The sequence below is a fragment of the Pipra filicauda genome, unplaced genomic scaffold (genome assembly GCF_003945595.2).
Source record: "Pipra filicauda isolate LSUMZ 115617 unplaced genomic scaffold, ASM394559v2 scaffold29_size4552773_pilon, whole genome shotgun sequence".
Classification (NCBI taxonomy): domain Eukaryota; kingdom Metazoa; phylum Chordata; class Aves; order Passeriformes; family Pipridae; genus Pipra; species Pipra filicauda.
This window is the reverse complement of record NW_024104420.1, coordinates 4188184-4214127: the sequence shown is the minus strand read 5'-3', so window position 1 is coordinate 4214127 and position 25944 is coordinate 4188184. Positions and strand designations below refer to the sequence as shown.

At 39.3% G+C, this 25944-nt stretch overlaps 1 protein-coding gene across 2 annotated transcripts in view; it reads left to right on the top strand.

Annotated features, from left to right (window-relative positions):
• Window positions 1-2737: 2737 nt before the first annotated feature.
• The window catches only part of KCNN2 (potassium calcium-activated channel subfamily N member 2), a 74368-nt gene continuing 51161 nt past the window's right edge, over window positions 2738-25944 (top strand). The window contains exons 1-3 of one of the 2 annotated variants that reach the window (XM_027710274.2): window positions 2738-3803; window positions 3961-4056; window positions 24405-24823. In XM_027710274.2, the coding sequence (XP_027566075.2) occupies window positions 2823-3803; window positions 3961-4056; window positions 24405-24823 (1496 nt within the window). In that variant the 5' untranslated portion in view covers window positions 2738-2822. The remainder of the gene's footprint in view (window positions 3804-3960; window positions 4057-24404; window positions 24824-25944) is intronic. The other variant, XM_027710275.2, reaches the window with a different exon arrangement.

Sequence of the window (25944 nt, the reverse complement as noted above, 5' to 3'; positions counted from 1 at the left end):
CTTTAGCTCTGAAAATGCAAATTCTCAACAATTCTTAATTTACACCTTGAAATTGTGATGAGATATCCCAGGTTGCACAATGGAACTCAAGTAAAATCCAAGTTTTATAACAAGCTGTGTGATGAGTATGACCTCTTGTGTTAAACATGGGAATATTCATTTGTTTATTCACAGAATGAAACAAACAAGTAAGTAGATCGAATATCTAAAAGCTAGTAACGGCACTGCCCTTGCATTTCTACAAATAAACAGGACAGCAGCAGTAGAGGTATTAAAATTGGCACTTATGACTTTTACATATGAACGAGAAAAATAAATGCAATGATTTCCTCATATAGAACTAAGTTATCTTATATTTTAGTGTTCCAATACTTTAAAAAGATATTTTTTTCCTTCTTCACAATTCTAATATAAGATTGCATGATCAGAATAGATGAAGTTACAGGACAGAGCCTTGGTGACTTCTAAATAAAACACGGAGATTTACAAATTTCTTAAAAAGCTTTCCACAGTAAACTAGCTCATGAGGACTTTACCTTCTGGTAAAGAGAAAGCTTAAAGGAAAGTATCATTAAGCAAACATTAAGGACACAGTATGAACAGAAAAGGAAAAATGAAACTTAGGCCTACCTAATCTTTAACTAATTCACAGAACTGATATTTTGAAAGCATGCTTCAGCATCGTTTTTATGTACCGAGTGATAAAAGCCCAAGTTCCCTGAGATTTTAATTTTCTAAGATCCATGCACTTCATGTGTGTTTGAAAACACAGGCAAAATATAACCAATGAGATGGAATAACAATAGTGAGTTTTTTCAAACAAACAGTGCAGTATCTGAAGCTGTATTAAACAGCATGGTCATTCTTAAAAATAAAAGCACCTTTTTGCTTGGTCATCGGTGCTGTGGGGAACTGAGTGCAATCAGAGCACCCAAATACACTTTAGTGCAATTTCAAAATTAAAGTGTTTTATCATTCATGCAATAAAGTGTGTGTAGATTTTTATTCAAAACTTTGTTATTAGACAAATTTTGAATTATCACAAGGCATTATGATGTTGTGTATCACAAATACTCCTTTTTATGGGTGCTTTTTCAAAATAACCTACACTATGTAAACATAGTCAAGTTTAAATTTTGGTCAGTCTCTAAATAATCTATCTATATTGTAAAACCATGATATTTACTACATTAGTGAGAGTGGTGTGATTGTGTACGTGCTATGTGCGCTTGCTTTGAAAGGTACACTTTGATTAGGAATTAAGTCATTTAAGTTTCATAATACAGCATAGTTAAAAACTTTGTTAATGGCAGTGCCTCACTCATACTTCTAAACTACAAGTCACTCAAGGGTTTCAAAAGAAATTGAATATCATGGGAGATACAGAAATTAGAAGGATCTTAGAAAAGCTTAGTGGATTTAATCTTGAACATTACTGAGAAGTTAAAGATGTAAGAAAAACCTTCCATGCTATCAAATTTTGCAGCTAATTTTCAAGCTGTAAAGATAGTGCTGCCCAACTGTGCGTGGGGGGAAACAAACAAAACCAACAACAACAAAACCAAAACAAACAAAAAACCAAACCGAATCAAAAAAACCCACACAACTCTCTCCCCCCCCCCCCCCCAAACACCACGCTGTTATCATCTCGCATAGGTGACAGGCACAGCTGTAACACGCTTACCGTTCTACTCATTCTTCCCTTAAAAAAAATCTTCCCTTAAATAAACGCAGGAAAGAGACTTTACCTGGTGCAGACATTGCTCTGCCAAAGGGAGTTGCAAAAACGGATTATTCAGTGAGAGTCTAGGAGGAAAAGGAAGGGGAAGAGGCAAAATGGACTGCACCGACACTGCATGCCCGGGAACCGGAGCCGGAGGGCAACGCAGACAATCCGTGACCCCGGTCCCGTTTCACGGGAGAGCTCCTACCGAGCCGCCGGAGCGGCTCTACAGCCCCAAACCACTCCCGGCCTCTCCCGGGCGCTGACACTCCGGCGGCGGCTTTCCCTTCTCCCGCGGAGGGGAGAAGAAGCAGCCGGCCGAAACCATGTGTCCTTTGGGACAGGCTCAAGATGTGCCGGGAAGGGTTTCCCGCTCCCCGCCGGGGCCACGGCTCCTTCCAGCTCCGGCGGCGGCGGGTCTCGGGCGGCGGGAGCGGAGCGAGCCTGACGCTGTGTTTTGCAGGGCGGCGGCGGCGCTGCTGGACAGCTCCGGAGCGCGACGCGGCGCCCATGTTCCGGAGGCGGCGCAGATGTAAGCGGGGAGCCGGGGAGAGCCGCCGCGGAGCCCCTTTCCCGACGGGCGGGGGCGATCCCAGCAGCGAGCGCGCTCCCCAACCCGGGAAGCCTAGTGTTGCCCCGGCGCGGGCTGAGGCAGCCCTTTCCCGCGGGAAGGGGGATCCCCGCAGGAGGGGGGCGCGGGCATCCCTTACCCGCGGGAAGCGGGATCCCCGTAGGAGGGGGGAGCGGGCAGCCCTTACCCACGAGAAACGGGATCCCAGCGGGCAGGGGACGCGGGCAGCCCCTACCTGCGGGAAGCGGGATCCCCGCGGGCGGGGGGCGCGGGCAGCCCTTTCCCGCGGGAAGCGGGATCCCCGCGGGCGGGGGGTCCCCGCGCCGCTCACGCGCGGCCGGTCCCGCCCCTGCAGGTGACGTGATGCCCGTTGTTTTGGTGCGCCCGACCAATCGGACACGCCGGCTGGATTCTACGGGAGCCGGGATGGGCCCGTCGTGGCGGCAGCAGGACGCTCCCCTGCCGACCATCACGCATTGCGCACGGTGCACCACCGCCCGGTCCTCCTGCGGCTTTAACGGCCCGGGAATGGACGCGCCGCGCCACTTCCCGGCGGGCTTCGGCCCCGACCAGCAGCAGCAGCAGCAGCGCCCGCCGGCGCCGGCGCCGCCGCACTGCCAGCAGCACGGCCAAGACAAGCAGAGCCTCCTCCAGCAGCAGCAGCAGCAGCAGCAACAGCAGCAGCAGAGCCCATGCCTCCAGTGCAACAACTGCGCCTACTACGGGGCTGCTGCGGCAGCCGCGGGGGATAACCTGCCCCTGCTGCTCCGCGCCTCCTCGCCCCTCTCCGGCGCCTTCCGGACGCACTCCTCGCCGCTCTCCTCCGCCGCGTCCTCCCGGCAGGGCAGCCAGCTGAACGTCAACGAGCTCACCCCCTCCAGCCATGCCGGCGCTCTCAGGCAGCCTCACCACTATTCCCAGTACCACCAGTGCCATAGCCTGCAGCAGCAGCAGGCAGTCAGCCCCAGCAGCAGTGTCAGCAGCGGCAGCACCCACCACCACCACCACCATCATCACCACCACCACCATCACCAGCAGCAGCAGCAGCGCCGGGAGAGCAACCCCTTCACCGAAATAGCCATGAGCAGCTGCAGGTACAACGGCGGCGTCATGCGGCCCCTCAGCAACCTCAGTTCGTCCCGCAGGAACCTGCACGACCTGGACTCCGAGTCGCAGCCGCTGCAGCCGCCGCTCGCCAGCCCCGCTGCCGCCGCCACCGCCGGCAGCCCCGCCGCCCCGGAGATCGTGGTCTCCAAGCCCGAGCACAACAACTCCAACAACCTGGCGCTCTACAGCTCCGCCGGCCCCGGCCCCGGCCCGGGCAGCACCAACAACGGCGGAGGCAAGTCCAGCAAGAAGAAGAACCAGAACATCGGCTACAAGCTGGGGCACCGCCGAGCGCTCTTCGAGAAGCGCAAGCGCCTCAGCGACTACGCGCTCATCTTCGGCATGTTCGGCATCGTCGTCATGGTCATCGAGACTGAGCTCTCCTGGGGCGCCTACACCAAGGTACCAGCCCTGGCGGCAGCGGGTCCCACCGCCCGACGGTGCGGACACCGTGGGACGGTGGGTGCCGCCGGTCCCCTCCCCGGGGCCGGGGTGACCGTGGGGCGGACCGGCCCCAGCGCGTGGGTCTCTGAGGGACGGCGGTGTCTTTCTCTTGCAGGAGTCGCTGTATTCCCTCGCTCTGAAATGCCTTATTAGCCTGTCTACGATTATCCTGCTTGGGCTCATCATCGTGTACCATGCAAGGGAAATCCAGGTAAGGTTTCCCTGTGTGGATCAGGAAAAGTTCCTGGTTTAGATGGGGGTGTGAGACGGTTTGTCCAGGAGTGCAGTAGTGGTAAGTACTGGGCATGTCCCACTGGTTCAGAAAGCATAAGTAGTCTCTGCATGCCTGCCGAAGTTGGTGAATGGACCTCAGCCCTGGAGACAGGGCAAGATAAAGTGGGATACAAGCCAGGGAAACTCTGCTTGCTCCGAAGTTCTCCCTGCTAGGGACTGTTGCCTGCAGTTATACTATAGGATCACTTTGCCCTGAGGTTATAACATGCTTTCTAGGTGACATGCCTGCTGTCTCCTGTAGCAGATGTACAGCAACAATCTTTTATTTCCCAATGACTCAATTTCATGCTGTGCGTTTTCTCTCGACAGCATGGTGAATGGTTTTCACTGTGCAAGGTATGTAATCTTCACTGCGCTGTCGCCGATATGAGGGTCTAGGAGAGTGTTTAAGAGGAGGGGGAAGACTGATGTTTGACTTGTTTTATTTGATGATGCAGAGCCTCTAGGAATGTGACCAAAGAAAAGTGTCAGGAAGGGTAGGGCTAAAGGTAAGAGGAACATAATGATTAAAGCTGTAAAATAAATCTTACAAATACTGTCACATGTTCTGTCCAAGTGACTTAATTCTAATTTCAGTTTTATTTTTTTTGACCAAGACATTAAAATTTGGTATTTCAGCTCAACTGAAACATGCAACAGACAGATTTCAAAGTTTTAAAGAGAAAAATACCTTGTTCTCTTTTGCTTTTGCTTTTTCAGTGCTTTTTACAGTACTTTTTACAGTGCTTTTTACAGTGCTTTTGCTTTTTCAGATTAGAGATCCCTTGAGCTGAAAACTGAAATGTCAGATTTCAAGGGCAAAGAAGACTTTTGCCCTGATTAATACTAATCAGTTAAAAAAAAAAAAAAAAGGATAAATTAAGAATTGTATAGTACCCTGCTTCTGTGCAAATGAATGCTGTAATTTCAATGTGAAATGGTACCATAGTCCCCTACTTAGGGTAATGTTAAAGAAGTATTATGTTGCCAGATTGGATCCTGTTGTGCAGACCTTGCACATGCAAAACTTCTTTTACTGGCTCAGAACCCAGTTTCTCTGCATTAATATCAAAGATATTGAAAGCTGTTTAATGATATTGTACTCAGTAAGCGTTTTGAAGAGAGAGCATATTTATAAACTACAGGAGTACTCATGAAGAGGTCTCTTCATCTGTATAAAAATAAATAAGTAGCACTGCTGAAGTGTGGGAGCCTTCTCTGGTGTATCATCCCGCAAGTGGTGCTTCAGGCATGAAGAGCAAAGCTGAAAACAATTCCTCCGTAAATGTTTGAATTAATCTATGCATTTTCCAGAAACCTTAAATTGAAAATTTTATGGAAGATAACCAAATAGTTGTAGGTCCCTTTAAGCATCAGCGTATACTAAGTAGTTACTTCAAGATTCAATTCATTGCTGTTTTTTTTCAGATAGAGAGTTACACATTTTCATTATCTTATGAATTAGATCTCTTAGGGATCAGAAAGAAATAATAATAAAGAACTAAAGTTGTCATTCCACTTTGTTTTTTTAACTGACTGTTTTAAAGAACTTCCTCATGTATGCAACTACATGAAAGGAGCTACACAATCATGTGACTTAATCATGATTAATGTAGTTTTCAGTGCTGCCTGACTGTATAGAACACAAGTATACTTGCCTGTAAAAGAGCAATACCCCATGTTTTAGAATGAGTAGTCATGACAGGGCCTGAAGTGAGCTGCAGCTTCAAGGGGTTCTGTCATTCATGTTGAAAATGAAAGGAAGTTCTCTGTTTCGAGGAGCTTGTTAGAAGGAAAGCACATAGTACTTCCCTTAGCTATTAGATGTCTGCTCCGTTTTGAATTTACGCATACTCTGTTTTTCTGCATACACTTGACTTTTAAAAAATAAGGTGAAGAGTATGTAGAGCAAAAACTACCTCCATCTGACAGTTGTAAAATTTATGTTACATTTGAGACCTGGAAAAAAAGAAGTACCTTAAAAATACTTTGGCTTAGTGACTTGTATAATCTTCACCAGGCGAAAGAAAATACTGGGTAAATCTGATAATGTAATGTTTGTTAAATAACCTTTAAAGCTGACTGTTTTCTGAAGGCAGACATGCCTTTAGTTCAAGTAAACACCTTGCTATGTGCAGTAGAATGAATGAGGTTTGTAGAATAGAGCCCACACACAGATGGTTGGTTGTGTCCAGGAGGACTATTTGCACCAGCTATTTGTCAGTCCCATTCCAGTTCAAATATTCCTTTCTGATTAGTGTCTTCTGATTATTGTCTGAAACATATTTAAACATTTTTTGTGGCGTAAATAGGCAGGAATTCATCGAGAGAGGAGCATTTGTTCCATAGAAGAGAAGAAGATTGCTGTATTTTGCTTGTGGGTGTGGTGACTTTCATACTCTGGTAGAAGCAAACCAACCTAAGCATAAGTAAAGTTTTCTACAAAGCATAAGGCAAAAAAAAAAAAAAAATGCTAGGAAACAAAGAGCTGACACTTTAGTAATTATTACTGATTGCTGGATGAATACAGAGAAACCTCTGGTGACCTAAAATGCTGGTGAGTGGAAATCAGCTTTTTTGTTCTTTTCAATAGTCTGTGACCATGATTTATTGGTAGGGAGATCGAACAACCATGCTGCAAAGATATCCATGGGCCAGTGCCCATAGCGGCATAGCAGGTGGCTTTAGTCTTCCCATTGATACAACATGGCTTGTACTTTTTGCTTTGGAAACAGTGAGCCGGTCAGTTAAACCAGACTCCAGAGTTTACCTGTCCCAGACCTGCTGCGCTTTTTAAAGACATTGGAAGGGAAGTTTATAAAGGCTTGCTAATATTCTTCTCAAGCCGACAGTGATATAGCGACGTGAGACAAGTGAGTTTTCTTCTTCACCTTTTCCCGCGGTTGACGTGCGGTGTAGGAGCTGGAGCCCTCCCAGTATCCCGGCGGTTTCCGCGCCGCCTGTTCAGCACCGCGGACAGCTCCGCGCGGAGCGCCCGGCCCGGGCGGCGCATCCGTCCCTTCCTGCCTCTCCTTCAAAACCTGTTCGCTACACAGTTCTGTTTGTGGGCTCTCTGCAACTTACAGGGCTCTGCATCTGGCAGACCATAGTCTCCAGGAGGGTGGTAGCTGCAGTATTTAGACAACTGTAGGAATGTTGCATAGTCTTGTAAAATACCATAAATGTTAAAATATTTTTATCAAATAGGTTTTCAGTGATGGCAGTCTACTAAATTATTCTGTGTAGGTCTAACAATTTAATAAATGTAAGTTAGTGTTAAGAATACAATAGAAGTCAGATGAAACCAGTTGGGTTCAAGGGCTAATTCATAGCTTACCTTACTGTTTCCGGAAGAGAGCATAAAAATTACAAGCAAGTTTGCTTCACATCCTTCCCCCTTCTGGAAAAAAAATCCTAATGAGCAACAGCAACAGAGCTGAAATTCAAGATAGTGACAACCCCAAAATGTGTGTTCTCTTCTTGTTACATTGTTGTCATGCCTATAATACTGTTAAAAACATCACCCCTGAAAGGTAATGAAATATGCATTGCTCTCACTCCAAGCTTGTGTGGTTGTTGATTCAGTTCTTCAGAGGAAGTGCTTTGTGTTTGAAAGATCAATGGGAAAAATGTAATTATCCTAATGAAAAATCATCATTATCCTAGCCTAGAACAGGTATTTCTCTGACTGTTACTCCAGTTGAGAGTTTGAAGAGGTGAAGGACAGAAGAGCTAAAAAGACAACATGATCCAATTATCATAATAATTTTTGATGTATAAATTATCCAATTCATGCATAAACAGTTTGTTACTTAATAGTATTTTGCATAATTAAAGCAGAGGCAGAATATAACATAATTAAAATTGTAAAATCTGTAGAACTTACTGTTCCATTCCACAGTTCTCTAGTGCAATATGCTGTTAGATCCATAAATAAAATTGAATTTAAGAAAGTTTTGGGTGGCAGTTCACATGGTAAAGCTACAGTTTTTCTATTTTTATTAAAAAATGGACCTCTTTGCCTGTCTCTAGTACTGCTGGAGGTAGAAAAGCTTTTTAACTATGCACCCCTGAAGTTCCACTGGCACTTTCTTGTATTACTCAGAGCAAAAGATTAAAATCAAAATTCTGCGAGATTGCCAGTAGGAGGTCTTTAATGTCTTTTGCTGAGCATTCCACCTGATAGTTATTGAGAGATGGTGGTCAGTGGAAGAATATCTCTGGAACACTTCTCTTTTAATGCTGGATTGCTTAGTGTATCCCTTATGTAAATAAACATACCGCCTGTCCTGAATAATAGTAACCTGAGTAATGCTAACCTGTACTTTCTTGGACAGCATCTGAGCCTCTTTTCCTTCTCCCTAATGCAGATTTTGTCACTCATGCAGAACCATGATAGTTGTTGCTATTTGTTAGAAGTGAATAGAAATCAATAGAATTTTTTTTTTAATGTCAGTTGAAATTTTTAACCACTTCTAAAATGTGTTGCTAGTTCATACTTAGGTAGAATTCCTGTGGAAAGTCTTGCAAACTCCAAGGTTAAGGTTAAGCTATTGCTTTCACAGCAGAACCTCCCAGGGCTCCAGGGAGAGAGCACCTTCAATCCCTAGATGATTCTGAAGTGGTGGGAAAATGTGCTACTGATAGGTTTGGACACTCCCAGTCTTCATTACCTTTATAAAAAGTTATCTCAGCTGAGAGCCCAAATGTCTTTCTGAAGAATCAGAGTCTTCTTCTCCCTGTGCCTGAAAACTTGGAAAAATGGAACAGGCAGTATCAGGTAACAGCTAAGAATGGTAATAAATACGTATCTTGACCTGTTTATTGTGCAGATAATCCCATAATGCGTGATGGTATTAAACACTGTTTACAGGAGCTTCATTATCTTAGTAGCATCAGTGGAAAGTTTTGCAGTAAAAATTTTGCACTCATGAACCAAAGTTAAGCTCCCTTACAGTTTCTTTTCATAAGAAGTTATGGATATTCTGCATCTTATTAGCTATCTTGCTGGCAATCTGTTGACTTTGTGCTAAGTCCAACTTACATTTGCTTAGGTATAGTGAAGCACCAGAGATTGCTCACACAGGCTATAAATCTTCTGCTGCAGAAATGAATGAGTTAGAGCACAGAGAGCAAGTCTGGTGAAAAACTGGTGAAAATCAAGAAATAAACCTTAAGTGGTGTTTATCCTGATCTGAAGTCTTTTGAGAATTAGTGATTATTTTTTTTCTATTTATTTTAATTGGTCTTGGATCAGGCAACAGAAAAACTCATTGCGTAGCAGTTGATCCAGGACACAATAACTTTATGTACAGACTCAATTCTCTTCTACCGATCAGGCTTACATTTCATATATGTCGTGAGCAGCAGAAAATCATATAGGAATCCAAGGACACCATGTTTTTCAAATTAACACCATATCTGTCAAATTAACACTTTAGAGTGTTTTTGTGGAAATGCTTAGTTTTAATTCTGTCCAGTACATTTTTGATGTGTGGATCCTGTTGATGTAGGTAAAGTTACAGCTGCCCAGTGTTTCTGAGATGTAGCGCTTTAATGCACATGGCATGGAAGACAGGCTGGAAAATCCTTTAATAGTGATCAACCTCAGAAGGGACATTAAAGTTACATGTGTATTATGCCTCCATTTCCAACAGGCTTCATTAGAACATAGGAGGAGGTGTTACACTAAGTGATTGGCCTGGCCGTACCTAGCATTATCTGTTCATATCTGGCATGGTTCTGAGCATTTTAAAATGAGACTGTTGGGAGTCTATCAAGACACAGTAGTGCATTATGAAGTGTGAGAAGGTGTGTTATTGCCCATATTTGAGGAGAGAGAACATTTCTAACCAGAGGTAAGATTCTGGGTTTGTATAAATTGTGTAGCTTAGGTGAAAGCAAAAGATACTGCTGTATACAATCTTGGAGGCATTCTGCATGCCCATCTTACTGTGAAAGTGTTGTCCATGCCAGATCTTTCAACTGTGAGGCCTTCAGATTAGAAAATTCTATGAGGTATTTGACTGCAGTTTTGTTTTGCCTGAGTTTTAAGTGAAAGTGTGCCAAAACTGACAAGTGTAAATTAATGCTTTTTGATTCTGGTTCTGGTTTGTATATGATCTACTAAATGAAGTATCTTGGACTTTGAGTTTGATTTGAGACATACTTCTCATATGTTTTGAGCAAAGATCAGAACAGGAATGGCTGCTGCTTAAGACTTGGGAGAATTAAAAAGCTCTGTGGAAGCTTCTATGCAACTTCAATCAATCGTTTTCCCCCTTGATGATGAAAGTGTTGTTGTTACACTCCCTTACTAGAGGATGAAGTACTGCTCTGAGCCTATGAAGCTCCTTTTAAAATATGAATTGTCCGTAAAAGAAGAGTCTGTAATTGATCTTGTAATTAGCTTTCAGGTAAGCTGGATGTATTGGTCACTATAAAAAGTTTCCACAGCTCTGTTGTATGGAAAAGAGAAAAGTTACACATCATGAGAACACACACAAATAGAATTTAATATACCTTTTTTCATGCATGGGGTTTTTTGTTTGTTTGTTTAATAACATAAACTATGTTACATTGAAAAACATGAATGGAAAAAGTTCCATTCAAAAAATATGATACGAGAAATACCTATGTCTCAGTGTATTTTTGATTAGGTTGTGTAAAATTACTTTGTCCCATTATTTTAATGAAAGCCACATTAAGAAATTTCTTCTCATATCTGTTGAAAGGTCAGGAGAGACTGTCATGAGAACATGCTTTACAGCTTAGAAATAATTCCTTTGTAAATGGAGTGGTGAAACAGGAACATTTTATACTTTAAAAGGATTTATGTGAACCCAGGCTTTTGCAAACTGAATTGTTCAGTTAATATCATACATATTTTCATAGTTGCAGGGTGTCACATATTTGTAACTTGATTCATTCACCTTTTCCTCTTGAACAGTTTGTGCAAATGTGCTTTTCCATCTGTGTGAAAACAGTCCTTAATAAACATTGTTTTGCGTTGGCATTTTAAATGCTAAAGGGTGTGAATATTAGATACTTCATGAAGGAGTGAAGAGAAGTGAGTTCAGAAAAGCAATGTGTGCATCTTCTAAGGTGTTTCTTTATCTCTAATTTTGGTGGAGGCTGACAGATCTTTTGGAAGTAGATTCTTTTAGAAGAAATACTAAACCTTTTCATGACAAATGGAAACATCTCTGTTAATTCTATGTAAAGTAAAGCCAAAGGGTAAGCCTCAAATAACTTTATATTTTAAAGTCACTGCTCTTAGTCTTTTTAAGGGTAATGTGCTCTGGCATTTGGTTTTTTGTTTTTGTTTTTCTGTAAAGAAACATATTAAAACAAAAACATTTTGTGTCCAAATGGCAGCTTCTAAACTTCTGTGCATGCTAATATTGTGCAGCTTTCCAGATGAATAGGGTAGAGCTGGGTTCTGTGTTATGTAGCTGACCAACAGCTATATATTGGATACACTGTTTATTGAATTCTAATTGAACACAGTCACGAAGTTACTGAAGGCTCCAGGAGCCATCAAGGTCAGAAGTAGAGAGTTAAAAGACTGTACATATGTGACTCTTAAGTATAATTTGTCTTGCAAAACCACTGCTTGTAAAACAGCATATTTGAAATAAAAAATAATTGAAAAGTAAATATATATGAACTCATATCCATAGATTTTATTGCCAGCTGTGGATAAAGAGCTTCCTGAGCTTTCTTATCTGTATTCTGCAATAAATATTGTTCCTGGTAGTATTTCAGAATGTAGCTGTGTATCTTCCATAAGCAGTTATATATCAGTTCTGTGGTTTGATGGGTAGATGTAAGATAGCCTGAAAAAAGGAAATGATTCTACAACAAATATTTATATTCTAGTTTTCATTGTCAAAGGGAATTACCTGGACATTTTTTCTGTCACTTAAATGATATTTTTACAAAAGGGAACACTGAGACCAAGAGTTCAAATGCTGTGGAAGTAATTTGGGGATGGCTTTGTAACTAGATTTGAAGCTTAGGCTTGCCTATCTTCTAGTCTTATGTTCAGATCAGTCATTTGTCATGTAAATAAGACACTGTAATTGCCATCCAGCTATGCCTATAACTTTCAAGAATTATATGCCTGCTTTAGCGGATGTTCCAAAAATTGCAATGTAAAATGAATGCAGTGCTCCAGAAAGTGTTCTAATGAGATACTATTGGAAATCTTTATGAAGCCTTTTATCCCTATTAAAGTTGCTTATTCCAGCTTTCATAGCTCTGCAGCTTCTGTAGGGGCAAGTGTATAGAGACATTCACACCTACCTTACCCGTGACCTCTCATGGTAGTGACTTTCACTAGAATAATACGTTATGAAGCACTTTTTCATATTTAGTCATTTAACAAAACTGGGATTCATTCTAGGTAATGACTAATATTTCTTGTTTTGTGAAGGTTGTTATGCTTTTAAGAATATGATCTGTTGCAGCCAGAGAATGTGGCATGTCTTTAAAAATGAAAATAGCATAGTAACTTTGATTCAGTCTGCACCATTGCATCAAGAAAATCCACATACACAGAACTCTGATTTCAGTCTGGGAACCTGGAGAAATACTGAATGTCCAAGTGTGGCTAGACATAAATTATGTGGCTAGCATAAAATAAATTATCTCCTACCTAAACAAATAATAAAAATTACTAGAAATAATGATTCCCAAGCATTCACTGATAACATCTAAGTTTAATAAAGGATTCATCAAAATTGTTCTTACTTTTCTGATACAATAGTAATACCATTTTTATGTCAGTCATACACAATTGAGCTGTATTTTGGCTTCAGAAAAGGATCTGTATTTGTGAGTATCTAAATTAGTGGGATTTTTAGACCATTTCAATTTAGAGCATCCTTATTATATGTTAAGAATTTGATCCTCAACACCTTTATTAATAAAATATTTTGTCAGGAAGACTTGAAAGCTCTTGAACAGCCATTTATTTATGAATAAGCTAAGGATGCTCTTAACCCATTTTCCCTTTGCCCATTGAACTACTCTCTCTGGTAGCCATAAAATTCAGTCTTGGCCATGCAGCTACTACACCCAGATTGTAGTGAGTTCCTTTTATTGTAGATTCCTTTGTAGTATACTACCCATGAGCTGTGCTTGGGTTCTGCATAATGAATGGGCTGATACAACAGCAGTTCTCGTCCAAATTAGAGTGTAGCTGTAAAAGTACCCTGTGGCAGCTGCTGCAGAGCATAATCCTTATCTGAATGGTATCAAGGGTAAGTGGCTTCACACTAAGCTCACCTGCTTATTTTGTCCTCATTCAGGTTTAGACTTCATGGTAAAAGCCAATAATTTGCATTCTGTTGTGATTTTCACATTATGATAGTTTAGAATAACTAGATCTTTATGCAGTAAGATAGGACAAGTGCTGGATCTGATGTATTGCCAGTTCAGTGTCAATATAGTTTCAAGACAGTTTAATGGCAAAATATGTAAAAAAGATATTGATAGAAGACTACCCATGGCTAGTCTGACTTTCAGATTTGGTTGTCAGATAGGAAAATATTTGGTTCTCAATCTTTATGTGCAACCATATATGAGTAGACATTTGTTTACCTCCCACAACAGAATGGGATGCAATGGAGCAATTTAGCAGTTGCTAAATTGTCAGATAGCAGACCATTCTTTTCCCTTATCATTTGGCACTTGGAAGGAAAATAAAAAAGACAGATTGTTTTATATCAAGCCTGTGATCAGAGATGTCATCTCATCCAAAATTAATAATTCTTGTGTTTCACCAGTGACTTGTCTATGTATGTTGTGGCCGATAGCATCCTGTGTTAACTGCTGGACATCAGAATTTTTGCTGCTGTGGTCTGTCCTACTAAGCATGAGGGTTGTAAAAATAAAGCTTTCTAAAACATTTTGAATAGCAATTTTATGTTTAAATTGTGGATTATAAGGGGGTTGGCAGCAATCAGTGCAAACTTGTTTCATGTATCTAGTTTTCAGACATCTTAAAAAACCCAATAGCTTTGAGGATGGAGCATCTTTTACCTGATAGCTGCTGTAAACTCAACAGATTTGATGAAGCTGTAATATTCAAATAATTAATGGGCAGCAAAAAGAACTTTGTGTGCTAAGACGTATGCTAAGATTTTTTATTTTCCTGAGGAAGCAGCTGCAGTCATAATTAGTAGTGATCAAGTAAAACCATATTTAACCTATAAAGAAATACAGGTAAACACCTGTAAATATACTCATGCCTATGTTTATTAACCTGATATTGAAAGCTGCCCTTTTTAAAGATACTTTAACTTAATCTTTGAAGCAGTTTTTATCTGCTATATGGTTTAACCAGAAACCCACTTTAGGCCTTCATTAATAAAAGGTATTACATCCATGGTTGCTTTGTTGCTGCCCCCTCACAATTTTACTTGCGAGGATGAATTACAGAGGCATTTCTTGCAGGAATCGTAGAATCATTTCCGTTGAATAAGATTGAATGCCTCAAAACACTTGGCATTACTGCATGACTATGTTTATCAGGATTTTTAAATACACAAGTACTTCTAACTCCATTCCACTTTTCCTTCTGCACAATATACTTTCCCTTATTTAAGTGATCATGCTCTAGGACAACAAATACTTAGATTTTTTGTATTTATGTATTGTTATGAACATACACTTAAATGAAGTTCCTGGTTAAACTGTTTCTGACACAGTAAGAACACTTTACAAGGATTTTATAATTCCTGTGGTGCTGGTGTGTACTCACCGGTTGTCATTCAAATAAAAATGTAATCGGTTTAAAAAAAAAAAAAGCAAACTTACTGAAGTATTCCTGAAGTATACTTGAAGTATTTATGTCACAAGTATACACTAAAGGAGAAACTGAGATTCTTGTGTATGTGATGTTTTGGTACCAGTCATTCCTTAAAAACAGGTTCCTTAGTTTAGAGTCATTGTTGTACTCCTTTGGCAGAATGAATGAGCTAACTCATCTTGTCTAGCCTCACATTCAATGTTTCTTCCTTTAACTTCTGTTTCCCTTGCAAAAATATTGCCAATTCTTCAGAAAATACATCCTTCTTTTTAACTGGTTCCAGTGTTCTTAGGAGTAATGAAACTGAGCATCCCTGAAGAGAGTGAGAGGTTTCTCGCAGTGGCAGATGGCAGCTGTTTTGGGAGATGGTGTTTCTTTGTGCAGTGATCTGTAGAACAAATTATTTTTAGTACTGAATGAAGAAAAACAAATCCTAAAGGAAAAATTGTAAAATAATTATTTAAAATTAATAGTATAAATATATTGGAATGTAGCTGGTTCTCCCCAGCGAATTTTGTTTCTGCAAGAAGAATATAGTATCAGAATTACTTTATTTCTGAGGTACTTGTAATGGAGATAAACATAACACAGACCGATATGTTTCTTAGTAAATACATTCTAAACATTAGTTCTGCAAAATAGCAGTTATTTTTTTTTATAGGCAGATGTGCTATATTCTTTATATATGAAGTTTTGGAACTGCTACTTCAGTGCAAAACTAAAATCATCCCTTATTTTGAAATCAGTGTTTTCGTCCTCATGCTACCACGTTCAGTGTAGTAGTTGAAGCAGACTTAAAAGACTAGAAGAAATTTTTGAAGAGTTTTTTGCTGTTGTTGTTAGAGATTATTGTATTAGCATGGTTGTTTTTTCAGTGTGGTCAGTTGTGTCTGTGAAAGTGGACCTAAGGAATGCATTTACTGTTTCTTTGCAACCTTCCCTTTTAGGTGTAATAAATAGTTAATGTTCTGGTGCACTCTTTTAGCAGGGAAAGTGAGCCAGAGCAGGCCAGCAGAAGCAGAGGGTAGTGTGGGTTGGCAGCTGGTGGAAGCTGAACTCTCTGACAAGTTGTGGTATGGTTAGGTTACATGCTGAAATGTTTCCTGAGGGCTGGCTACATCCCAATAACCTTGCTCAGTCCTTAGGTTCTTGCAGGGGTGTGTGGGGAGAGAAAGGGGGGCAGGGGGAAATAGGGAAACCTGATATTGAAAACTAGGTATCTTTTCTATCCCATGGTCAATTGTAAGAAGTGGTCTTGTGAGTTGCTCTGGATCACTCAGTGTATTCTTTAGTAACTATATCTGTTATGTAGTAACATATATATTCTTTTTATTTTCTTTGTTATTTCTACTCTGCTTTTTAAATGACAGAATAATAAATAGTATGAAAAAGATGAATGCTATTTTAGTGAACTGGTCCCATTTTCCCAGTTTGTATGTTTATGCAGGAGAATTATCTTAAATCACAGAATCAAAGAATCACAGAATAGTTAGGTTTGGAAGACACCTCTGGAGATTCCCCTACCAAGGCAGGGTCACCTAGAGCATGTGACACAGGAACATGTTCAGGTGGGTTTTGAATGTCTCCAGAGAGGGAGACTCCTAGGCAGCTTGTTCCAGTGCTCTGCCGCCCCCAATGTAAAGTAATTCTTCCTCATGTTGAGGTGGAGCTTGCTGTGTTTTAGTTTATGGCTATTACTCCTTATCCCGTCACTAGGCACCACTGAAAAGACTCTGGCACCATCCTCTCGACATCCGCCTCTGAGGTATGTATTGATGAGATCCCCTCTCTTCTCCAGACTAAACAGGCCCAGCTCCCACAGTCTCTCCTCATAAGGGAGATGCACCAGACCCCTCATCATATCTGTGGTCTCTGCTGGACCCTCTTCAATAGCTCCTTGTATTTCTTGAACTGTGAAGACCAGAATGGAACACAGTATTCAGATGTGACCTCACTAGGGCTGAGCAGAAAAGGAGGGTCACCTCCCTCAACCTGCTGGCCACACTGTTCCCGATGCACCCCAGGATCCCATTGGCCCTTCTGGCTGCAAGGCCACACTGCCGCCTCTTGGTCACCTTGTCATCCACCAAGATTCCCATGTCCTCTGCTCTCCAGTTGGTCAGCCCCAAACCTGTACTGGTACTTGGGGTTATTTCTCCGTGGGTACAGGACCCTACACTTTCCTTTATTGAACTTCATTAGGTTTCTCTCCACCCAGCTCTCCAGCCTATCAAGGTCCTGCAGAATGGCAGCACAGCCTTCAGGTGTATCGCCACTCCCACCAGTTTTTTGTTCCTTCTCTGTTATTCTTCTTGCACTTAAGTTACATTCAGAGCTTTATTAAGTCATGTTGCTTCTGTATCTGACTGGAGAACATTTTTGACTGTCAACCCCAGGCACAAAACGTTTGGGAACTGCTGATGCTGGATGGAAGCCTTCTACGTGTGGTAACTTAAGGAGCTTATTCCCATTGTATTTTAAGCAACTGGAGTGGGTAGGATCTGGTATAATGAAATAGCTGTTAAATTAAGAGTATTTTAAAAATTAAGAAATATCTTTCATAGAAATTGACTGAGTAGAAACTCCTGATCCAGTCAGTTTAACTGAGTTGCTTACTGGTTATTCTGCTGAATATCTCAAATGAATATAGTAACCCCGAGTGGTGGACTTTTATTTATGGAGCTCTGATTTGTTTAAAGGTTCATATAAATTCCTGTAACTAAATATCTCTCTGTTGATTACTGATCTGAGGAAGCTCAGCTGTGGTTATTCAAGCAGGAGTCCAAACTGAATTGTACTAGGAGATCGTCTTGTGAAATACTTTTTTAATAATGAAAGTGAAAAAAATGGTTTTATATTAATTTTGTTTACAATCAACTCTATTAGTAATAGTGAGCTCATTATCTAATTACTTTGATTTTTTTTTAATATACTTATAAGCTGGTGATGATTTCCTAGTTCAATCCATGATTATCTCAGGAGGTTCTTCTTCTCCATAGCATTTGCAAACAAATCCTGATATGTTGGAATGTCTTTTCTTTTTCTTTTTCCCCCTTTCTAGTCCTTGGATTTCAGTTCTTAGTACTATTACTGGCATAGAAAGTTAATGGCATTTTCAGGAGCATCTCACCTTCTTTATGTCCCTGGAGCACATATATATACATGGACAGACCTATATGGAATGAAATTACGTCCCAGCAATTGCTGAGTGCTATAATGGTCTTTTGACATTTGTCAGGGGTGTAAGCTCAAAGTGTGTAGTTGTTTGAGATGAAGAGTAGAGCTGAAAATCTGACCAGTGCCATTTAAGAATATTGAGGGATGCTTCTGAATGCCTTTAGAGAGGAAAAGCTATAGAAAAAAGTACTGTCAGTATGTGGTTTAAACCAGAAGGGAAATATGGGTAGGCAGAATTTAACTGTGTGGGCTCATGCAGATTTTAACCCTGTGTTAGTTTATTTGATCATAAATTCTTTTCTTTCTAAAAGGTCTCCATTTTTTTTATAATTTTCTGAGGGACAGAGACAGACAAATCTATTAAGAGCATTGTTTAACACATATCTGTTTTTCGAAATGGTTAAGGTTATGTGTGACTTGTCAGAGTAACCAAGATGTGTAGTTCAGATGTATTTTAATGTGAAGGTTTTGGTAATGCACTTCTGAAAATACAGTTCACAAAGACTATAAATGCTCTGAGCCTCTTTTACATATCCCTTCCTGAGATGGCATTGTTTAAATGCAGTATTTGAGACAAGTATTTTGAGCCTTTTTAGCCACCATAACACATTAACATGAAGTTTGCTTTACATACATTGATGTACACAGTGTTTATAGCAAAATATTAATAATTCTGAAAAACTGATTTTACAAAGAGATGCAAATTTAAATAAATATACTAGGCAAATAATAATTTTTGTATTGAAACTACAAGACTTTTGCAATCTGCTGTTTAAATTGGCATGTTTATAGTCGGAAGGGGTATATGTGTTTTTATGCTAGTGTACCTGTATAAGTAGTAGAGCAGTCTAGCTTCCTCATTTGAATGAATTAAGCATATTTCATTCAATAGATAGGTATATCCACAAGTTCTTGTTGATCAATTTCTAGTGACCTACTAGAAAGTTTGACTTCAACTCTAGGTGTGAGAAACATTCTGGCAAATACAAGGTAGCTAATCCCTCATGTAATTTTGTGAAAAAACATATTGTTTGCCTTCTGGGTTTTGTATGTAGAGGACATTTGATGCCTCATGACTTTACATATGTATTAAACCCACTAATGTATGTGCTCTGTGGCATTGTATTCAGGATGAGGAGTACAGGAGCTGCCAGGAATTCCTGCAGGCTCTCCAAGGTCAAGCACAGGCCTTTAGGTAATTTGCAGACCATTGGATTATGTGCCTTCTGATAATGTAAGAAGGTAATTTTCATCCTCTAGTTAGAGGCAACTGTGCTAAAGGCCTGAGATATCAATCTCCCATCACCATATGGTTTTAAATAATTTTTACTTAATGGGGTATTTTGGGACAATGACTTGGCTATTTGGAGTAGGGAGACAAAAGCAGTATCTTCTTCCTCCCTGAGTACCATAATGGCTTTCTTTTAGTTGTGTGAATGATATTTTGGGCACTCCAAACTATAGAAAAATGACGTCTCAAAAGTTTGGGTAAGTCAGCAGCCCCAGAGGCTATATTTTGCTACTCTAAATTGTAGTCCCATCAGTTCTTTTATAAGGTTTAAGTGACTCCAGTATTTGACAATTTTAAATTTTGATTCTTAAATTAAACAATTGCAACAATTTGCTTGTAAGTAACGTTGGTTCCATTTCTCCAACGAATGCTTCCAGGACTACAGCTGATGCTGCTTTATCACTTCGTTGCTTCCTTTTTACTTCTGTACTAATGTATCCCCACAGTATTAGACCAGGGTAGCGCTACAGTTTTCAAACTTATTGTTTTACCCATAAAGGCTTTTTTAAAACAGATAAGCTTCCTTGTTCTTTGCATTCATTAACAACCTGTGGTAGCATGCTATGAAAGTTTTTATTTACTAATGATTTAGAAAATTAACTTCTCTCCTTTTGTTTCTGTCCTTCATGGAGTCTGATCTAATTTGTCATTGAGTTCAATCTGTATACTTTGAATATGTTTCTCTTTTTATTCTATGGTATTACATGAAAGGTACACATATCATATAAATATCTATATATTATATTTATTTTATGCTTTTAATGTGTGGGATTACAAATATCAAGTTTATTTGAAGTTAAAGATTGATTCTATATCTTATATTTACATACAATATGCATACATTACATGCATATATGCATACATAGATTACATGCATACGTTACATGCATACATTATATAATTCCAAGTGAAAATTACTTTAGAATTTTTCATACAGAGTGCAGACTAAGTAAAGGGATATGAGAGTTCTGTATTTGAAGAACCTTGCAGTACACTGATGAAGTACTTGAATTAGATTTTAACACTGAATAATTACACGAAATTTGAAAGCTATGAATTGGCATAACATCTTTAACCTTGACTGGAGTTTGTCCTTCTCTGTGCAGGACTCAAATGTATAGGAGAAGTTGTCTCACTCTTTTATTATGTTCTCTTTTTATTGCTAGCATCGTACTCAATTCAAATGGGGAGTAGTATCTTGAAATTAATGCATGGTTATTATAACAGGATTAACTGAAAGCATCTAAGACTGTGTGTAAATAACCTTTAAATTGTGCTGTTCAGCTCTCCTTTCTCATTTCCATTCATTTATGTTCCTCACTTTCCAAACTAGAAGTACCTAGCCAAGGACACAGGCACACACAAATACCTCTGTATCTTCCAAATTAAAAGGGAAACTTGCGTTTAGAAGATTGCATAATTGAAAGTATATAAAATGGACATGAAATCCTGTACTAATTTCTGTGTCATTTTATTATGTCTGAACTTAATTTTTATTCAGAGTGTGTGTTAGAGGCCCATACATGTTCTAGAATGTTTGATATCCATCATAGTTTGAACTTAGGTGCAAAGAATTGTAAGGAAATCTACCTCATAAATGTGATTTTGAAATATTAATATTTTCATGGAATAGAAATTTTTGTACTGGATCTGTGGTCCTTTGTAATTTCTGGTATTTTCTGCCTTTCATGTTTTCACCTCCTAAATCTTATTATATGACGGCTGAAGATATTATCACTTTAAAATACTATTTTCCTTAGAAGAAATTGGCTCAGCTAAGGTCAAGGGAGGTTGATAAAGATCTTCTGTGTCTGTAAGCATAACCTCTTCCACTGAGCACTACAGAGAAACTTCTTTCTGTGTAGCATGTTGGGTTTCCTTCTGCTGACAGGTGAATGTGTTATCAAGTATATATTCCATAATGACATCTCAAAGTTTTTAAAAAACTGAGTCATAAAATAACATTTTCTTCTGTGAAAATTGTAAGATCAAATTTTAATGCCTGTGTTTAACTCAGTGTTCTTCTATTCTCATCTTTTAAACTGAACCAGTACTGAAGGTATCATTTTTCTTGAATTGACTTTCTGCATATAGAATTCTTTTTTAAATCTGTGAAGATGATAAGTAAAAAGGGAGGAGAAAAGACCATCGCCTTTTTCAGCAGATTTTAAAACTTTTTAACTCTGTCAGTTTGACATGTATTTGATATGTATCTTAGAATTGAAATATTTAAATCTGTTGTTAATTTATTCTTTTCTCTGGAAACCCACCCAGCATTTGAGACATTTGATATTATCTCTCTTTTTCAGTCAAGCTGGTTTCAGTCAATCTGTATTCTGGGTGTTCTAAATACTTTGATCTCTTTGTAACTGATGTAGCACTTCTGTGATCTGACTGACAGAATTTATGGGCTAATTACAAGAATCAAATGCACTGGAGCCTTACAGTACTTTGAAAGTTTGGCCCTTAATACCAAATAGTGCATTTGCTAAGTGTAAACCAGCAGTGTTTTGGTAAGACAGACAAACATACATACATAAATCGGCCTTCCAGTGTCTCAGTTCATGTATCTAGTATGTGAAATTTGCGGAGAGACCAGAGGTGAAAAAGTATATGTGCTTATGTTGTATACATTGAATGTGTTTCTTTAGCTTAATTCAACACTGAGTGTCTTTGTCTTCAATAATATTGCAGTGAAGGTAGGAACTGTGTCTTAAGTGTGGTGGCTTGACCTTGGCTAAACCCCCACCCAGCCACTCTTTTGCTCTCCATTCTCAACAGGACAAGGAGAGAAAATAAGATGAAAGAGTTTGTGAATTGAAATAAAAATGGGGAAATCCCTTACCAATTACTGGCACTGGAAAAACAGTCGCAACTTGGGGGAAATTAATTTATTGACATTTAAAAGTAGAGTAAGATGGTGAGAAATAATGGCAAAAACTAAACCACACTGCCCTGCCCCACTCTCTCCAAGATGAACATCTTCATTCCCAACTCCTTTGTCTTCCCCTACATGAGTACAGGGGTTATGGGGAATGGGAGTCTGTTTCTCCTTGCCACTCCTTTCTCCTCATGCTTTTTGTGTGGTCCAGTGTGGGTCCTCTCCATGGTCTGCAGCCCTTCAGGGTAAATCTGCCCCAGCATGAATCCTCCATGGGCATTAGTTCTTGTAAGGGGAATCTTCTGCAGTGTGGGCTCTTTGCAGGTGAGGTGACAGTTCCTTTGGGAAATATCCCCCTTGCTGTGGAGTGGTCCTCTCCATGGGCTTCAGGGAAATACCTCCTTCATCGTGATCCTCTCCAAATCCTGCAGGGAAGTCTCTGTTCTAGTGCCTGGAGCACCTCCTCCCTTTCTTCTCTGACCTTCGCATTTACAGCATTGTTTCTCACACTTTTTGCTCTTACTCCTCACTGCCTGGGCAGCATTTTACCCTTTCTTAAATATGCTTTCACAGAAGCACCACAAGCTTCAATGGTGAACTCAGCTGTGTCCTGCAATGGGTATGTTGCAGAGCAGCCCCTGACCTCTTTTTGCTGACACCAAACCTGCAGCCACCCCCAGTGCCAAAATCTTGTCACTGACACCGACTGTAGTAAGACGGAGGGAAAGAACATAAAAAAACAAGTCCACAAAGACATACATTTATTTTGGTTTGTTGTGCTCCTTACTATGGTTAACTTCTTTATTTCTTTTGGTATCAGTTCCACTATGATAAAGTTAAATTAAGGTTATCACTACTCTAAACAATTTCAGTAGAGCAATTTTATGAAAAACAAACTAAACATATAGTGAGGAGGATGTAGAGTGTGTTTTTGATTGCTAAGAAACAAATACAGAGAAATCAGACTTGTATTTTTAAATTGCTGAAAGATGGAAAGGGGCAGAGAGCAGTGCAGATGAGTGTCTTTTCTGCTGTGTATATTGTGTTTAGCATCCTGAAAGTACTTTTCTTCCATTTTTTCTTCCATTAGGGAGCACACTGTGTTCTTCTCACCCATCGTTTTTAAATAATCTAATTTTAAAAATCATGCAAAAGTATTTTTATTTCCTATTAACTATTTGCTGAACAGCCTTGTTTATGTTCAGACTGTAGTTGATGAGAAAGTCTTTTTCTGTCATTGAGATTGTATCTTCTTTTTACATATGGGTTATATTCCTCTCTAAAAAGTTGCCTATTTGCAAGTTCTTGCATATCTCAACACTCTATTAGTGACAGGTGTTGTTTGATTAACTATTTATTTAGTAAATCATCAGGAACATAATTTACTAAACAGTGTGAAATGTTTTAGAACCTTTATTTGTGGATGGCAAGGTGAAGGCCTTGACTGTGCAACAACCAACATGTGCATTTAATTTTCAGCTACTAGTGGACATCACCCAGCTGCCTGGGCTACTCTGATATTTGCTGGACATTAATTTTCGTATTTTCACCATGAGATATCATTTTGAGTATTTGTGCACTTTCTTACATAGTTTTACAGTTTACATGATTCAGTATTGGTGCCTTGAAGACAGCTTGGATGGTTCTATAAAAGCTGTAATATCACCTTGGCTGAAATGTGGATATGCTGTTGTGCAGGCTTAACATTGCATCTTTGAAAGTATTTTTAATTTGTATTTTAGATATCCATTCTGAAAACACTTAAATAAGTCTCAGTTTTATGAACTTAGAGTAAACAATTGATTTTGAATGAACAAGGCTTAGTTAGTCCAGAATTTTATTTTATCAAAAATTACAATTAAACAAAATATGAAGAAAATAATATATGAAAATTTAGCATCACATGCAGTCTTAAAAATAGGTCTTGAAAAAATTCTTTTTGTCTTAACCAGAGTTATCTTTCTCTTCATAGTGATGTAGTAATGTCATTTTCTGAAATGGCGTACTTTTTTCTTTTTTAGTGGTCATTGGCAGCTCTGAAAACTATGGTGTTTTAAAATGGAATTATAACAAGTTTTGTTAATGATGTACTAAAGTTAACCTTATATTTTATTATTTCAGTTGTTCATGGTGGACAATGGAGCAGATGACTGGAGAATAGCCATGACTTATGAGCGTATTTTCTTTATCTGCTTGGAAATACTGGTGTGTGCTATACATCCCATACCTGGGAATTATACGTTCACATGGACAGCCCGGCTCGCCTTTTCTTACGCTCCATCCACAACAACAGCTGATGTGGATATTATTTTATCTATACCAATGTTCTTAAGACTATATCTTATTGCCAGAGTTATGCTTTTGCATAGCAAACTTTTCACTGATGCCTCATCTAGAAGCATTGGAGCATTAAATAAGATAAACTTCAATACCCGTTTTGTTATGAAGACTCTAATGACAATATGTCCAGGAACTGTACTGTTGGTTTTTAGTATCTCATTATGGATAATTGCTGCATGGACTGTCCGAGCTTGTGAAAGGTAAGGTTGTTTTGTTTGTTTAGTTCTTTCTGTCTGTATTTCTGTTTTTCCCTATTGTTTTGTCTCTTAAGTTTTGAATTCTATTTATTAGAATGGGGCTCTCTAGTCCTTCTTATTTTGAGTGGTGGGTGGTTTGTATTCTGTGACAGAGATTGTCAGGAGTGGTTTGCCTTTTAGTCTGAAGGACTTCTGCAGAGAGGTTTGTGACCCACTGTTTACTGTAGAATTACAATTTGATTTCAGTGTTTTGATATAACTTAAAACAGTGGAGAGCTATCATAAAATGTATTTAAGAGTAGTTGTTGATATTTTGCATTGATACCAATTTTCATTTATTTTGTTTGTAATATAAATCTAGTGAGGATAAAACACGGGGGGTGTAATTTGAGTTTTATTGTGCTGTTAAAAAAAACTTGCAAAATACTTTTGAGAGGTTGGCAAGATCGGTAAAGGAGAACAGGCAGAACACTTGCAGTAATATAACTCTTTCTTTCCTCCTCTGAAAATCAGAAAAAGTGCACTTGAGAGTCAGACTTCTGTTCATTTCATCTAGTTTTCCAACCTCCGCTTTCCACAGACTTCAGTGGAGGTGCAGAATAAATGGCTATCAGTGTTGACACCTTGAAATTGAATTTCTCAAACATAGCTTTAACAAAAAAAGAAATGAGCTTCTGATTGTATAGAATTGCTTAGGAATGTGAGATCAGTTAACTCTAAAACAATTAGGATGATTCTCTATGGAAGATTTAATGCCTGGGACAGGTCCTGGATCCTGGAATGGATTTTCCTTACTGAAGCTGGAAGATCATCAACATATTTAAAGCATTTCTGCTGCTGGTTGTTGTCCGTTTTATTTTTCCTTTTCCTTTCCGTGTCTGCCCATTTTAGAAGCAGTTTAGGCGAGTTACTTGTGACAGCAAGCTGATTTAAATCAGCAGTTAAATTGCACACCAACTGTTCTGCTTTTGTTACTTTTGTAAATTACTTCTTGCATTACTTCTCAACTTGTTAAAAAGAAAAATATCTGATCTTATAAAACGAGTGTAGAAATCATGTTGTAGTTTTATTGTTAAAATTGCCAGAATTGTAGAGTGTAGTTTGTTACAGTAGATGCTTTATGT